This window comes from Hylaeus anthracinus, unplaced genomic scaffold (assembly GCF_026225885.1).
Source record: "Hylaeus anthracinus isolate JK02 unplaced genomic scaffold, UHH_iyHylAnth1.0_haploid 12000, whole genome shotgun sequence".
Classification (NCBI taxonomy): Eukaryota; Metazoa; Arthropoda; class Insecta; order Hymenoptera; family Colletidae; genus Hylaeus; species Hylaeus anthracinus.
In genome coordinates this window covers 10,168,359-10,186,623 of record NW_026534347.1, presented here as the reverse complement: position 1 = coordinate 10,186,623, position 18,265 = coordinate 10,168,359, and the positions used below count along the sequence as shown (strand labels likewise).

At 33.1% G+C, this 18,265-nt stretch overlaps 1 protein-coding gene across 2 annotated transcripts in view; it reads right to left on the bottom strand.

The window, feature by feature from the left end:
- The window catches only part of LOC128890396 (eukaryotic translation initiation factor 4 gamma 3-like), a 60,626-nt gene that overhangs the window by 41,340 nt on the left and 1,021 nt on the right, over window positions 1-18,265 (bottom strand). The window contains exon 1 of one of the 2 annotated variants that reach the window (XM_054148839.1): window positions 16,348-18,080. The exons of the other annotated variant lie outside the window; for it this stretch is intronic. Coding sequence (XP_054004814.1) covers window positions 16,348-16,363 — 16 coding nt within the window. The 5' untranslated portion in view covers window positions 16,364-18,080. Of the gene's footprint in view, window positions 1-16,347; window positions 18,081-18,265 lie in introns of those variants that run through there. 2 annotated transcript variants of the gene reach the window in all.

Here is an 18,265-nt window from a genome sequence, read left to right as displayed (position 1 = left end):
CGCAACGCAGGGAAAAGCAGTAACGTGAGGCAACGAATGTCTGGATGGAGACAGAGAGTCTTCGTGAAGGGAAGGATCGATATTTACCGACCTTCCCCCTTCTCCCAGCCGGGCAACGACCTACCACCCCTGCGTGCCTACGAACGCCCTCTTCTACCCTCTGTCGCTTTCTCTCTTATACTCGATCCACCCCCGCCATCTGACACTATCGTCCTATTGCGCTCTCTTGCGCCCAACCCTTAGCGTCGCTACGCTATACGTTACTGCGTCCTAACCCTGAAACGACCCAACTTGCGTCCCCTGAGACGTCCAACTGCCGAGAAAGACACCGTGGTCAAGAGCGGGAGACCCAAGCGTTGCGCATAAAATACGCGTGAACACCGACTTGAATAATCTATACAAATATAACAGATTTCTTAACAGCTTGGAAATTACATATCAATGATACTATTGGGCTGTCTGGAAAGTCCATGGCGATTTTTAGTAGGCGGTACAGGTCTGAATATATCGGTATGGCTGAAAACAAATAACATGTGTACATTCCTTAACAGGTGGAAAGGTTTGTGGAACAAAATGGTACATATACAATTAAATAAATATAAATCAAAATTCAAATATGCCTTTGGATTTTTCTTAAAAATAGGCATGAACTTTCCGGACAACCCAATAAAACAGAAATTCTATTTGGTGGTTTCCTATTTTCATTTTTGGAGGATTTTTTGTTCTTTTTCTTGTGAAGTATACAGGGTGTCCCAAAAATGTTGTAACACCTTAAAAGGGGTGGTTCGGGAGGTGATTTGAAACAACTTTTTCCTTAGCGAAGATGTTGGCCGACGCTTCGTTGAGGAGGTATTAACGGAAAACATCGACCAATCAGAGCGCGAGTATGCCGATGGAGCCCTCGCGGTAGAGTATGAGCGCGGCCGTCTAGTGCGTAGTAGCCTTCTCTATCGCGGCCGCTCCAACGGTATACGCGCGCTCTGATTGGTTAATTTTTTTCTGTTAATATCTCCTCAACGAAGCCTCGGACAACATTTTCGCTAAGGAAAAAGTTCTTTTAAATCACCTCCCGAACCATCCGTTTCACTGTGTTACAACATTTTTGGGACACCCTGTATACTTCACAAGAAAAAGAACAAAAAATCCTCCAAAAATGAAAATAGGAAACCACCAAATAGAATGGACCAACAAAGTCAAGTACCTAGGACTATGGATAGACAATGAACTTACATGAAAGCATACAATACAGGATAGAGCAAGGAAAACAATAAGCGTATTCAAACACCTTCTACCACTAACAGGAAAAAACAGCACACTTCCACTAAAGCAAAAAATACTATTCTACGAAATGTGCGCTAGACCCATACTAACATATGGAACACAAAGAACATAAAACAAATTCCTAAGAATTATTTTAAACAAGGACACAGACTATCCAATACAACTATTACACAGAGATACCAACATTGAATACATGGAAACCTACATACAATCAAGACTTCACAACCTATATAACTACGAACATCCAAATCCATTAATAAACACGCTAGGACAATACAAAACAGAGGAAATACCACTAAAAATCAGATTCAGGACTCCCAAAATGGTAAGTGACTCCTTAGAGGAACAATACTAATTCAGTTTGCGTATTTTTTACTGTTACCAGGTTTTTTGAAACTTTTTACCCTGCAACACTCAAGAGAAACATCTCCACATTACACGACAAGGACCAAAAAGGGACCCAATATCACCAAGGAGAAAAGCGGGTTATAAGGGCATCTCCTCAGGCACCGCACCATCACACAAAAGAACAAAAGAACAAAAAAAAAAACCCCAGCCCCCCCCCCCCCTGAATAATCTATCCACTTCTAAATCGTTTCTTCATATTCGATACGCTCGATTCTATTTTTACACGGTTTCGATTCAATGAGTTCCCAAAAAGGACCACCGACTCTATTTTTTTGTCGTTTTCCCAACATTCCTAAAATCGATTGTTTCGTGGATGACTATTATGCATACATAAATATTCAATGTTTTTACTTTCTCGACCGTTATTGAATGCGACAGAGCCAACACTTGCCCTCTGTTTTATATCGGTCAAAGTTTCACCTCTGCCCTTTTTTTCGTTTTTTTTTTTTGCATTTCTCATTGTTTCGAGGTGTTCTGCGGCTAAAATTGCAAACGGAAAAAAAGAACGGGATTGAATATATGGATGCTTTTATTAATAAATTGTAACTGTTGAATTGATGATCGGGCGTGGAAGAAATTTCAATTGGTCATAGTGAAAACAAAGGCTTACGAAATATTAGGTTGTCCCAAAAGTTTCTTCCATTTTATTAATAAGTAATACATACGCAATATTTTATGTCTAATGATACATTACTGAATTGTGCACAATTCATTTTGCTCCATTACTGTTACAACATGAATATCTATGAAATTAGATTGTCTATTTATATAAACACGACCCATAAAATAATTGAGTGCAACTCGCGAAAGAAACTTTCGGGACAACCCAATAAATTACAATTTTTTAAGGTTTCAAAATTCTTCGACAATTAAATGTTCAAGTTGTAGGCTAACGAACGTCTAATTCATCAAATCATCGTATTTTCCTTGGAAGTCTAGATGGTTACCGAATTACTGAATAATTTAACAACTGCGAGTGATTATTATAAAAGTAATCACTGTCCTCTGCAATATGCGACATACATAGAACGTGGATTTTAGGTTAGGTACGATGAGACTATCACGTGCACTGCACGTTGTTCCAATGCAAATGGCCGCTGAGTGACACCACTGTATGGGTCGAAGAGAATCGAATCGTTAACAAAGAATTTCTCCTTAAATAAAAGTTATCAAGAGTATTTCTTACCTAGTCTCACGCTTAGACCAGGAAAAGTACCACAGTATATTGTAAAATTTATCATTGTTAGGTGTTATAGAGGCATGCTATCAACCAGCTTACCAGAGATTAACAATATTCTTATCTAAATTAAAATTTCGAGTCGTCAATAAAAGATAGTTGGCTTTCAATACATTATTTGTAGTAGAAATAAATTCTGTGCCCTTCATATTTAAACATTTATAGCATTAGTTTAAGTAGAAATATTGAATCGTCACTTTATTATTATATGTTAAATTATAAATCTTTTACGTTCTCGAACTGGTCTCCGTTATAACATAAGACCTAACCTAATGACCATTATAATGCATGTAATGGTGTTTAAATTCGGCACCGTGTATCTAGAAAGCCTGATTTTCATAATATCCATCTTTTGATTAGAATTAGATTTTCTAAATTAACCAATAATTTAATTACGACTCATCCATAAATAAAAGATGAACATATGTATTGAAATTACACGTTTACAAAGAGAACAAGGCACTCTAAAATTATACAGGAATAACATACAATACGAAAACATACACTGCCACCTGTAGGTAAGGTGTTCAAATAATTTCATCGCCTCAGTCGGTACGAGAATCTACAACCTAATATCATCGACTTGCAAAAGAAAACGTAGTTGTGAATAATAATTCGAATTTTTACGAATAATCTACCAATAATTGATTTAAAATTCCGTCGCGCGAGTTGAGTACGATTCCTACATGAACGAATAGTCATTGTTCAATTACGCATTATTATTAACACTAAAAACCTATCGATATTTTATGTGTACCTATTTCTAACTCGATGGGTAAAATGACTGGTCTTAAAGATACTTTTTTCAATTGAATACAAAAATATTTCATTTGCTACCAAATTGAATAATGCATGAAACATACACAAAAGTTTGAAAACAGTCATTTAACCGGTACAAGTAAGTTTAGCGGTAATTCTATCGTTACAAATGACAATTTGAAACATTCAAAAATAAAACACCTCTCGAAACTTTTAAAATAGATCAACCACTTTTAAAAACTGTAATATGTAACGGAATCGTCGTCACTGAATCGCAAAAATTCTATTGACTTTTGTTTATTATAATTACGTTCGGAATTATATAACCAAATTATGCTTGACATTGAATAAATAGAAGTTTCTTTGAATAACTGTTTAATGGTCTGCACTTTGTGAATGAATCGCCATGCTAATTATTTATTTTGCAGCTACTGTTTCAATGAAATTTTGTGTTGCACAAAAGGTGATCCTTAACATTTTATATTAAATTTGTATCCAATAATCAGCTCACGGTTAATTAAAAAATTCAGTTATACCCTCAATTGGTCATGGCTAATACAGTGGGTGTAGAAAGTATTCGTACACCGATCAATTTTCAAAAAGACTGTGTAAAATTGTAATTTATTAACTTATTTTTTATAAACAATGACATTTTACATATTCTCGGAAATCTCTGGAATAGATAGATTACAAAAAAAATAACTATTGATGTAAGTTACGAAATTAACAAACAAAAAAAAAAACAATTAATCAATAGAAATACTGAAGCAATAGGTCGCGATTATTTCATTCACACAATTGTTTAATTTTTAAAACTTCGTTAAAAAAAAAGAAATTTACATTAATTTACTTTAAATTTATATAATTTTTCCTTCGTGGGATTTCCTTTTGATTTTATAATTATTGCAACTCTTCTAAGCGTTAAATCTAAATTATCAGTTATTCGAAGTGGGATCTTTCTCCATTCCTCTATTAGAGCCTTCTTTAAAAAGTACTTGACTGGAAATTTGATGTTTTCTAATTCGTACGGAGCAATAAACTAATGTGTTTACGTTACAAACTTTACTGTAAATGGTTCATCATAAGAATCGTACAAATACTTATTGCTTCTATACTTTTACCCACTTTTCGCATTTTTTTTTTCTTTATGTTAATTTCACAAATTATATTAACTAGTAAATGTTGTTTGGACTATATCTCTATCTTAGAGACTTCCGAGAATATATAAAATATCATTGATTATAAAAGAGGAAGTTAAGAAAGTACAATTTCACAGAAAAGTTTTCTGGGAAATTGATCGGTGTACGAATACATTCTACACCTACTGTAAGTAAAGCAAAAATGAAAGGGTCACTCTGCTGAATAATAACATGAGAAACATTGTTGAGTGGAACTGTTAATGTCACATACGAGTACGCATTCTATACATCCCGACTTCTCTAATCAAGAATGTACATAAGCATGCCCCAGTACACAGTTACGCAGAATGACGCTGCTGAAGCGGAAGTAGCAGTTTTACTGACTGACCTAATAACATTTGCTTTTCATTCTTACTGTTTCTTGTGTTTGATAAATGGTGTATAGGAAGAGTACTATCGTAATCAATAGTATCTATATAGGAAGAATTATTTATCATTCACGTTGCTCTACATATAGAAATGGTACATCCCAGTCGGTAGGAAGCAACATACTAATCTACAAGTTTGATAAGCATTCACGTTACTCAAGTACAACAAGCGTATCTAATGAAAGTTATGCATGTAATAAAGGTTCTTCGATAAAAATTTCATGACTCAAAATTCACTGACATATTCTCTACTTCTTCCTAAAGGAATTGTACTTTCCACTGTTACCGAGTATGTATATTTTTCACGCGCTTTTACCGCCTTGGAAATTTCCAGGAAACATATGTTTATCGTACAAGTTCATCGCTGAAAAATTCCTTCGGACGGTTTACAATTCGTTCAGAAAAATACGCTTTATTTTCGTGCATCCAAACTTAAAAGCGATTATTTCATTCGACCATAAAATGCCTCACCGTTAAATAAAATAGCAATGCTGTTATAGTTACGTAGCAATAGCTTTGAGATTGATATGTAGCAAAGTCTGTTTGTTTTTAAATAGTATTGCAAATGGTGTAAGTGCATATTTGTTATATAGATAAAGACTTTCTTTTTAAAAGAGAATTCTTTCTTAAATTCTTCTTGTAAATATAATCTAAATCTGTAAGTACATATAGACTTCATTGAACTCTAGTTGAATAACGAGTGTTTAACAACTATATCTGAGGCAACGTCCGTTACACGTACAACTTTATTGACAGTATACATTGAGACTCTAGTAACTCTATCTGACAAATAAAGACCGTATATGCTCGCAAACTTTTCACGAGGCAATGAAACTGAATTCTTAAGGTGAGTAATTGGACAGCTGAAGACTGTTAACTCACTTTAAGCTACATTAGTGTCAGGTATAACACGGCATGTAAACAATCATTTGATAGGCGTGACAAGCAACGTGCACAACATCTAATACTGATTTGAAGAAGAAAGCCCTCTAGGTTAGGTTCATCCCTTTTCGTTCATTCATTCCCCTTTGGAAGTGTAAATACGTTAGGTATAGAAATTAATTTCGTGCCTTTATATTCAATCATTTATAACTCTAATTGGTACACGTAAAAAATTTCAATTTTCGGTGGAAATAAAGTTTATGAGGACCTAATCACAATGTCATTTCCCATTTTTATATAAATATGTTTGACAATAATGTCATATTTCCACAACTACTTCCCATTTACGTAAACCAACAACAAGAGGAAAACAAGTACTGTAATCGAAATAGTGAATCTCGAGTCTTCGAAACGAATCTTATATAAACCAGAATTTTCAACAGTGAGTTAAATTTAAAAAATCTAAAAAACATGCTGGACAAAGTGTTTTGTTTAATACAAGTGTAACTTCAAGGATAAAATCAGCACTCGCAAAAAATAAAAAAAATGTTGATACAAGTATTATGGTCTATATCTGACCTATTTCCGTGTTATAGTCGTTTCTAGCGTTCCGATAATTCTCGTACGTAACTGACATTTACTACCGCAACTTTGTACAACATGCTCTCAACGACTTATAAACATTTTCATTCATTTTCAGTAATCATAAACGATGGTGGTTTGGAAACAAGACTGAATAGAATGAATATTTATTTGAACAGGTGTTTCTTTTTTACTTGTTACTAAAAGATGTCTATTATTTTATTTATCGAAGGACAAATGATCGAAGACGAAATCTTTTTAATTATGCATATACGTATTCCTAGAACTAAATAATTATTACAAATATTTATAATACTTGTAATAGTATAAAATTTGAATATTATTAATAAAAAAAAAAACCTTGAGTAGCAAATCATAAGTAAATTTGGTTAATTTTTAATATTCCATCCGCAATATTAAATCCGATATTTGAAATAATTTGAAACGAAATCATTTAATTAACAATTAATGTACGCATGCGTATTCCTCGAATAAAAAATTATCCAACCATGCGTAAAAGTGTACTTTCTACCAGGAACTGCTCAGAAGCAGGTTTGCCAACCAATATGATATGACCGTGTTAAATGTCAAAATGTTAAAGCAGTATTATTTTGTCGCCTTATTTTAATGTCGTTATGCATTACTTATGCAACAATAAAATTCTTATTCGGATACAAATTTCGGATAACGTGTTAAAGATAAGCAATATTTTTATTCGTTACTTGTACAATAAAAATAAAGTTTGTTTGAAAATTAAATTGTTATAAAATATTTAAAATAACTTTTATGAATATTTCATAACCTTATTTATAATATATAAACGATATTTTGTTTCATTGAATTCATAGCGTCAGACTAATGGAATTGTTATGTATAAAGAAATTAATTTTGTGCATCGTTAGGAATTGTTCGTAAACGACCAAGGGGTGGAAACAACGCAAGAATATACATATTCATAACGCGATCGTTTAAAGCATTTAAGTGCAAATACAAGTGCTCATGATTAATTCTATGCAAATAGACAAATGGAAATTCATCACAGATAATAATTTCTATTCCCAGAATTACTAGTCTGAATATGTTCTTTTCATGATAAAAAAAAAATGTGGTTCTTTAAATATTTACAATCCCTCTATCTGTATGATTTTCAACCTCGGGTACATTTATTCATTAATGAATATTCATGTTACCAAAGAAAAAGGTCGCGAGTGAACTTATTTTACCTTATTTTAAAATACATGCAAATCACCAAGTTTAAAAAATATTCTGTACGGGTAATCACTGAGATTTTTTTATCCTTAACTTTTTTCTTATCCAATGATTTGCTTATTTATTTAATTTATATATCGTTGAGAATAGTCAGTGTAAATTTGTATGTGTTTATGTGTGAACATAATTTTGAATATGTACAGTGGGTGTAGAAAGTATTCGTACACCGATCAATTTCCAAAAAAACTATATGAATTGTAGTTTATTAACTTTTTTTTTTATAAACAGTGATATTCTACATATTATTGGAAATATCTAGAATAGATACAGTACGAAAAGTTTAGGTATTTTGTATAAGTGAGAAATCAACAAGAAAAAACAATAAATCGATAGAAATACAGAAGCAATAAGTATTCGTACAAGTGTTAAATATTTAAAACTTCATCTAAAAAAAACGAAACATTAATTTATAAATAATTAATACCAACTCTTCTAGGCATTAAATTAACTATCATAAATGTCGATGTTATTCGGATTGAGATCTTCTATTATTCCTTTATTACAGCATTTTTTAAGTCTTTTTTACTGGAAATTTAATGTTTTCTAATTCCCACGAAACAATAAACTGATGTGCTTATGTTACAAATTCTACTGTAAATGGTTCGTCATAAGAATCATACAAATCCTTATTGCTTCTATACTTTTACCCACTTTTCGCATTTTTTTGTTAACTTCACAAATTATATTAACTAGCAAATGTTGCTTGGACTATATCTATCTTAGAGACTTCCGTGAATATGTAAAATATCATTGATTATAAAAAGAGAAGTTAATAAACAACAATTTCACACAAAAGTTTTTTGGCAAATTGATCGGTGTACGAGTACATTCTACACCCACTGTATAATTTTTAAAAATTAGCCTTCGTTACCTTTTGACATGTCCAGTTAAAGTAAAAATATATTCATTCCACGTCCAATCATAAAAATGATTTGGCACAGAATTAATTTTTTAAGCCTAATAGATTCATAACTTTTTGTTAGATATTTGGTCTCTATTGAAAAAATGTTCACATGTTTATGAGCGGTAATGTAATTACGAAAGTGACCCAAGCCAAAGTCCCCCCCAAAAATTGTACCTCGCGGTCACAGAAAGTCTCTCTTTTCTTTTTCAAGGTATGGCGGGGCTTGACTTCTGAAAGGTTTGGAAACCACTGGCGATTGAAAGAGGAGACAATAGTTTCGTAAGTCGAGCAAGCATAACGTGACCGTAAAAGCACGGTCGCGTTCAAGGAGCGACGAGATCAGTAAGAAGTAAGCGAAGTACGGTTAGTTTCTCCCCGGATGTCTGATGGCCTCTTTCTTGTACAAGCGGCCTTGCCAGGAATGCGCATTTTCCGTCGGTTCTCCGTTTACTTTAGCTTCGATTCGAATCGATGCACAGACGTCTGCCACCTTTCACCCATCGTCTCTTAATCACGTGACTGAAGCTGTTATCGTTCAACATCGTCATCGTCGGTTGTCGTCGTTCGAATTGCTTAAGAAACCAAATATTAAGTGTTCTTCATAATGTCTTTTTATACGAAGAAAAATTTACTTAATTTTTGTCTAACTTCGTAAATATTTTAGGTATGTCTTAAGGTACATTTGGTAATTTTTTCGAATTATTTCACACAAAAATCTTGGAGACATTATAGATGTTAGCTATAGCAAGTTTTGGTCAGAGTCTGCTCAGAGACTGAGAATTCTTGAAGCCACAATTGTTATCTAAAATCAACGAAACATTATTTCTTACATTGTTGAGATGTTGTCTAAGAATATGAACTAAACTGAGGGGGAAAAAAAATTAAAAATTGAATTTTTTAGAAGCATTTAAGGAAGAAGTATACAATTTTACCATGGTTGTGCAATTTTTAGTGCATATATTAGACTCAAAGATTTATTCTTCAAACGAATTGAAACAATTACCAAATTTACTTTAAAACGTGCCGAAAATATTCCCCAAGTTAAAAAAGCTCTACATAAATTCTTCTGTGTAAACAAAATATCCCGACAAACACTTAATGTATAGCTACCAAAATGTGATTTCTCCCCTTTAGGGAAATCTTTGCATAAAGAAGAAGAACAAGTAAAAAGAGAAGTTATGTATCTTTAGAAACCAAAATTGAAATTGTAATATACAGCTTTCTGCATTTGTAATTTCATAAAGGTGTTTTGCATGCAAAAAGGTCAACTCTACTAAAGTTCGCGTAGATGCATTTCAATGGCCATCATGTTGAGACTTAGATGATGTGTATATCGTATTTTAATGTACCAAAATGACGAGTAAATATATCTGTTTAAACTAGAGTTATAAATAATTGAATATACAGACAATGAATTAATTTCTACACCTAATAATTAAATTGACAAATTAAAATGCATCCAAACATGACGCAGACTTGCAAGCAGCAAAATTAACGCTTAACAGCCACTGTTGTTACGTTAGGCAACCACTTACCTAAACCATTACTTGCAAGATAGAAAGAGAAAGGAAATCTGCGGCGGTGTTTCAACGCAACCAAATAACCAGGAAGCGTATCGAAGAATGCTACGAAGTATACAGTGGGTGTAGAAAGTATTCGTACACCGATCAATTTCCAAAAAACTATGTAAAATTGTAATTTATTAACTTATTTTTTATAAACAATGACATTCTACATATTCTCGGAAATCTCTGGAATAGATAGATTACAAAAAAAAAAAAAGTTATTGATGTAAGTTACGAAATTAACAAACGAAAAAAAAACAATTAATCGATAGAAATACTGAAGCAATAGGTATTCACACAATTGTTTAATTTTTAAAACTTCGTTAAAAAAAAAAAGTAATTTACATTAATTTACTTTAAATTTATATAATTTTTCCTTTTGATTTTATAATTATTGCAACTCTTCTAAGCGTTAAATCTAAATGATCAGTTATTCGAAGTGGAATCTTTCTCCATTCCTCTATTAGAGCCTTTTTTAAAAAGTACTTGACTGGAAATTTGATGTTTTCTAATTCGTACGGAGCAATAAACTAATGTGTTTACGTTACAAACTTTACTGTAAATGGTTCATCCTAAGAATCGTATAAATACTTATTGTTTCTATACTTTTACCCACTTTTCGCATTTTTTTTTTCTTTTTGTTAATTTCACAAATTATATTAACTAGTAAATGTTGTTTGGACTATATCTCTATCTTAGAGATTTCCGAGAATATGTAAAATATCATTGAATCAAAAAAAAAAAAATTAAGAAACTACAATTTCACAGAAAAGTTTTTTGAGAAATTGATCGGTGTACGAATACATTCTACACCCACTGTAGTTTCTACTGGATACGAAGATCGACAGTTACATGAAATTTCGTTATTACAGACTGATAACCTATTAACGAACGAATTTTAAATAAAACTGTTTTTTTGCTCTAATCATAGACACACAAAGTGAAGCAATTTTTAATTGTAAATCGCTCTTAACGTACAAATATAATGTTTCACTTTGATATTATAAATGTTTTAATTGTAAAAGATATTGTGACTGAAAGTATCGATGATTTGAATATAAAAGCAAACGTACATAAATATCAATATTTCTCAAGAGGATAAACAAAAAAAAAAAAAAAAAAAAAAAATCTCAACTCCATTTACGAGAAAAATAACATTATTCGCAGCAAAGATAAGTTAAATCACTGAAGCTTTAGTTTAGAGAAGTTCTGTTATGTTTTCTGAGTGTCTTTCATATAGATTATTCGACGTGTAAGACGTTACGTACATTGGAGTAACCAGTTTATTTTGGATTTTTTTCTTCTTCAAAACTACAGTTTCGTCTTGTTTTCATTCAAGGAATACATATCAAAAAATTCTTTTGGCAATGTTTTGAGGTGGACTCGATGGTATCAAAATAATTCAAGCTATCAAACAACTCAAAACCAAACAAATGTGTAAGGTATGATAATTTAGTTAAGCAATTTCTATATACATAGATATAGATTATATTATTAAATAAATTGATTACTATGTATCTATACATAATAAATCGTATTCTATAGAAATGAAAATAGATATAATGAAACTACCAACTTCCATACAAAAAAAAATAATAATAATAGCGATATTGGCATCTCTGCAACAAGCAATGTTGAAAACAATTTTAATTCAAAGTTGTATTTTTCTTGTCGTATCAAACTACTTTTGTTTGAGTAACATTTTTCTAGCTTCAATAGGTTGAGAAACAATTGCGTGTGTAGACTTAAACCGGACATGCCGTACGAGGTGACTTTATAACGTGTTGACTTTTCCAGTCGTGCGCTCTCGACTTCCGTTCTGTCTAACAGAAACGGTACTCGGGGCGTCTCATTCGCAAAAGGGGATTATAATCCCCAACAGTGGGAAATCCGTCGCCAATATTTCAAACGTACGAAAAGACACCAGATAGAAACGTTGTTGTAATCTTTGGCTAGATTCTTACGTATGAATAATTAGAAAGAACAAGTAGAAGCTTTAGGGGAGTAGTCTCATTTTTTTGCAGATCAAAAATTGTATGTACTTGAAATTTTTTTCTAGCATCACTCAATTATTAACAATATTTTTACATCAATTCTTGGGGACGATTATTGTAACAGAGAGTTATTTTAATTGACAAATTAGTTTGCGGGGAGCAACCCCCCCCCCCTCAATTAGAAAGATATAGTTTTAGTGTTAAGGCCTTTACAATTTAAGTTAACACTTTATCTACCGGGCTATTTAAAAGCAGACTTTAATTCAAAAAAGAATTTTCTACAGTAGCATATGCTAATCTAGACAATAATTCCTGACAATAATTCCTCCATACTGTTACTAGGTACATTGAAAGCCAAATCTGTTACCAAACACTGAACATTGTTCGTAGAGAACCATCAACACAGTAAATAAATTCGAATAACTAAATACTGCAATTAAAAAGCCTATAAATGGGCTCCCGGTAAATAAAGTGTTAGAATATTTTTAATTCAACAGAACTTTGTATATACATGTATAAATAAATATAAAAAAAACTGTTAAAGTTTATGTCAAGTACTTTGGCTGCGAAAAAGTTATGAAAATTGCACGTTGTTATCTCTCTCCATGATCGCGTTTACCAATCACGAATGTTTCGACGGAGCTTGGCAGGAAAATAATAACGAATACAGGGAAATAGTTTTGATATATAGGTACGGGGAATTAATTACTGCCGCATCTCGGCACCGAGGCTCGGCTTTATTAGTTGTCCTGTGCATTATGCAATTCTGTCCACGACGGCCTTTACGATGAACAGACATTACTCAACAAGACGAGACAGAAGACCTTGACAACCTCGCTACTATCCTAACCCAACAGCTAACAATTTCTTTCATTGCACACTACATTGTGGCAACACGCGAAACCATTAATTACCATTCGCAATAACTACAACTGAAACTACAATACGCTACGGAATGAATGACAAAATTCCGAGTTATACGATAGCCAGATGCACGGATCGATTTCTTTGACTCTCTTATTTTGATTTATCGCGGGGTGGATCGAATGACGGTAATTATTTTCCGTGTGAATGACCTCACTGATTTCACTCTTACAAGAGGAATTCCATAGGTGAAACGCGGACTTTTTAACGAGCTTCTGCACAGTGATAATGCTTGAAATACTGACACGCCAACGATTGTAATCTCGTGGTTGTGCGATTAATAGTTTTCGAGATATTTGACGTTAAAGGTTAGGAGCGAGTTTACTTTCCGAAGTGCAACTATAAAATGAAGTTGAAGGTTTAACGCGATCGGTAAAACGCTTTTCTCACAAAATAATATTTCTCTTCGTTACTTGATTACCTATTATTTATCACCCGTCTTCTAATACGTATAAATGAAAAAACTTTACCCGGTGCATACATGAAAAATATTGCACCGACACTACTTGATACGAAACAACATTACATTTTGTTTCTTAAACGAAAATAATCTACTTTATATTAAAAATACTCTTTCTTATTTTTATTTCTAATATTTCAACACTCCTTATCTGGGTCAAAAAATGAATTTTTTCCCTATAATAATAATGAACATTACCTGAACCACACATTTCTAAATACAATTATTGTATTTGTAAGTGAATGTATAAGAAAGTTGCGCAAACGAACATTTATTCCGAATGAAATTCCTAAACAAAAAGAAATCAAAGTAACAACTACACAGTGAGCTATACATACAGTGGGTGTAGAATATATTCGTACACCGATCAATTTCCCAAAAAACTTTTCTTGTAGTTTCTTAACTACTTTTTTTGATATTTTATATATTCTCGGAAGTCTCTAAGATAGAGATATAGTCCAAACAACATTTACTAGTTAATATAATTTGTGAAATTAACAAAAAGAAAAAAAAATGCGAAAAGTGGGTAAAAGTATAGAAGCAATAAGTATTTGTATGATTCTTATGACGAACCTTTTACAGTAGAGTTTGTAACGTAAACACATTAGTTTATTGCTCCGTACGAATTATAAAACATCAAATTTCCAGTCAAGTACTTTTTAAAAAAGGCTCTAATACAGGAATGGAGAAATTTAATGTAAATTAATGTAAATTTCTTTTTTTTTAACGAAGTTTTAAAAATTAAACAATTGTGTGAATGCCTATTGTTTCAGTATTTCTATCGATTAATTGTTTTTTTTTTCGTTTGTTAATTTCGTAACTTACATCAATAGTTATTTTTTTTTGTAATCTATCTATTCCAGAGATTTCCGAGAATATGTAGAATGTCATTGTTTATAAAAAATAAGTTAATAAATTACAATTTTACATAGTTTTTTGGAAATTGATCTGTGTACGAATACTTTCTACACCCACTGTATAAGAAAGTTCCGCAAACGAACATTTATCCCGATGAAATCCCTAAACAAAAAGAAATCAAAGGAACAACTACACAGTGAGCTATATATGTATATATATACCGTTTCTAAATAACGTTGAAATACGACACGTGTTTATACATGTATATCGCGCACCTTTATGGCTGCTATTGGCCGTTTGAAAAATATGGGATGGCTGCGCGAAGTCATAACCCCTGTGATACACGTGACACGTCAACTGGTAGGCCTGTCGTCACCTGGCAAACGATTACAGACTCACACGACATCTTTCGAAATCCACCACAAATATCTGTTCGCACAGTGTCCATTTTACGCATGAATTTGTCTATCGCGAAAGCTATATATGTATACATGGTTACTTATTTCTTGTACGATAAATACAAAATGCATGCCAACAAAATGAAGCATATTGATCAACAGTCAAAGAACCATTAAACAAAACAATCTTTTTAACGACCAATGTCGCGATAACCCACAATGGAACATATACTACCTATGAAAAAAACATCGGATTTCTGCACGTTATATAGATATTGAACAATGTGAAGAAATTCGATCACTCGGAATGGGTGACAATCGTAAATGTGACGTTCAATTTAAAATTGTTTAGTAATGTACAAAGTGATAAGTAGCGTATAAATTAGATAGCAATAGTTTATAAACAAATAATTAACCTTTGGCGTTGCGTAGTTTCTCGAGCACATCTCGACTAACGACTGCAATGAATTAATTTCGTCAATTTTTCTAGAATTTACTAGTGATATAATATAATATAAAAATATATTAAATTTCGTCAATTTTCAAAAAGATAGATTAGTTAGATAGAATAGTTGATAGATTTATAGACAGTATGAAATAACTTGCAAACATTTTGGAAACCGATGTGAATCATTTGTTTGTAAATTCATTAAATTTTTAAACAATATGCAATACATGTTTGCAAAAACACATTTACTTGTTTATAAAAAATGTTCAAGACTAATTGAAAGTTGCAAAACGTATCAAGAAATGAGGACTCACCAAAACATATGCAAACATTCAAGATCAATCAACCACTCCAAGATACATCCATATTTCCAAGACACAAATTTGAATAGCTATCGCTACCTGTGGCACGCGTGATGTATCTCAACTGGTAGACGGGTCATCACCTAACAAATGACTACAGACTTACGCGACATCTCCCGAAATCTAACGCAAATATCTCTCCGCACGTTGTACGTTTTACATTCGAATCTATTTATCGCACAAGTCGTACACTTACTTTCCTCTTACACGATAAACACAAAGTGCATGCTGTAGAAAACATATCGAACACAAAAACCACTCAATGAACGTTTAAAGAAAAACAACGTACTCTTTAACAAACGAATTACGCGAATGCATACAGCCAAGCACGTATACTATCTAGGAGAAAAGCATTGGATCGCCGCACGTTGCAAGTAATGACCAACGTGAAAACATTCGATCGGTCGAAACAGTCGATTCCCGCGAACAAAACGTGACATTCAACTTACCTACCACCGTGGACATTTTCGCCTTGTGTGCCGTTCGACGTCTGGTCCAAGTTTTCTTATGATCGTTATGTTAGCGACGGTAAGAAATCGTGACGATTGAGTACATGTTTAACGGCGTGATTGCCCACTGGCGATCCTATTCCGATCTTGTTCTCAACATACGAAGGTAACACACGAGGTCTCGGAAGTATCACTGTAGAGAGAATTTGTACGGCCGTGTGACGCGAATACTTGAAAGGACAGTGACGGCTATTCGAATGAATGGACACTCCTCGTGCTTCCCAAACGAAAAGACCGCTCGTCGAAATTATATAACCTCCGCGGCCAGCAAAGACGATATGATACTGGCAAGACGATGTTTTCGCACGAGTTAGTAACCACGCGGCCCGGCAATACCACCGCTGCTACTGTTACTACTATCGTTAACCCACTCGTCTGGTAAATCGCCTTCTTTTGAAAGGCCTGTTTCGGTTGTCAAGTATCAGCGGGTATTTTTCCACATTCTATTCTCGTATACGAATGTACACATTACGCGCCAAATTACGTTAAACGCATATTTCTTTTTTTTTTTTTTTATTTAATCGTAAACACTTAACAGCATTCCTAACAACCATATGCTCCTTGTAAATATAATCTCGTAGCGTAATACACAGATACCATAATTTATTTGACGAAGAAAATTACCATGCGCAATATAAGAATAAAAAAATGTGTGTTCGTCGGGATTCGAAATCAACTTGTTGAAAATATTTTTCAAAGCGAAATAAAAAGAAGAAAGAAGAAAAATGAGAACCTCTCGTCGTGATACTTCGAAGCACAAGATTACAAGTCAGCCTTGAAAATATCACCTCGTGAAAACGATAACGATACTTTTAATTGATACTAGACACAATTCGCTCGTGTTTCCGTGAACTTATGTACACTCGTAGTGAAATTGTTGTCGATTATTTTTCACTGTAAGTCAAACGAGAAAGAAAAAAAGAGAGCGAGAAACGTGTGTACCGTGTGGCTTGATTGCCACATGTACACAGACTACGCGCAACATACAGCCGAACCCGATGTTCGGATGTTTTCGTAAGCCTTCGGCAAGTTAGCTATGTCGCCTCGTTTCATCCTATTCTCTTTCTCTCTTCCTTTCTTGGGTTCTTTCCCTGTTTTCTCCTCTAACACTTCTTCGTACATCCTTTCACACGACCCATATAAAACTATTATTCTTACTCCTGTTTCAATTTGCCCATTAAACGGATCCTTAATTTAGTACAAGGAAACTGTTTCATAAGATTCAACAGATTGCTTCCCCACCCATTCTTGTTTCTCTTTATTTATATATGTATCGCGCATATTTTCTCCGCTGATTTCACGCCGTACAACTTACGATTTCAATTTGTCAACGTTTCACCGAAATACAAAACGCGGAAAAAAAATGAAAGCAAGTTAGCGTGTACAGATCCGAGGAAGATACGACCGACACAGGAAGTGGACCGATTACATTGATGTAATTTAATAACAATGTCAAGTGTCTTCAATGAGGTCGTTCCAAGATCGACTTGTACTTTGCAACTACTGGCATCGAGTAAAATACAACGTAGAAAGGAAAAGTAATTTCTATCGGTTAATATAACATGACTGTGGACTGCCTGTGTTAACTTTCCAACTTTCAGATAGTATTTATAAAAATAACATCGCGAAGAATTCACCTAAATTTGAAAAGTGTATAACACTGATACTTCACTAATTAATAAATTATTTCATGAAAATAAAATAATTTTGTGAGTTATTAACCATACATAAACGCGAGGCAAGAAAAATTGGGATACAGATAAATTCAATATATCGGACAGTAGTAGAACTCGCATAATTACAATGTCCCTTCCAGGGCTTCCATAATTCCATTAAGTTAGTTTTCTTGTATGCGTTT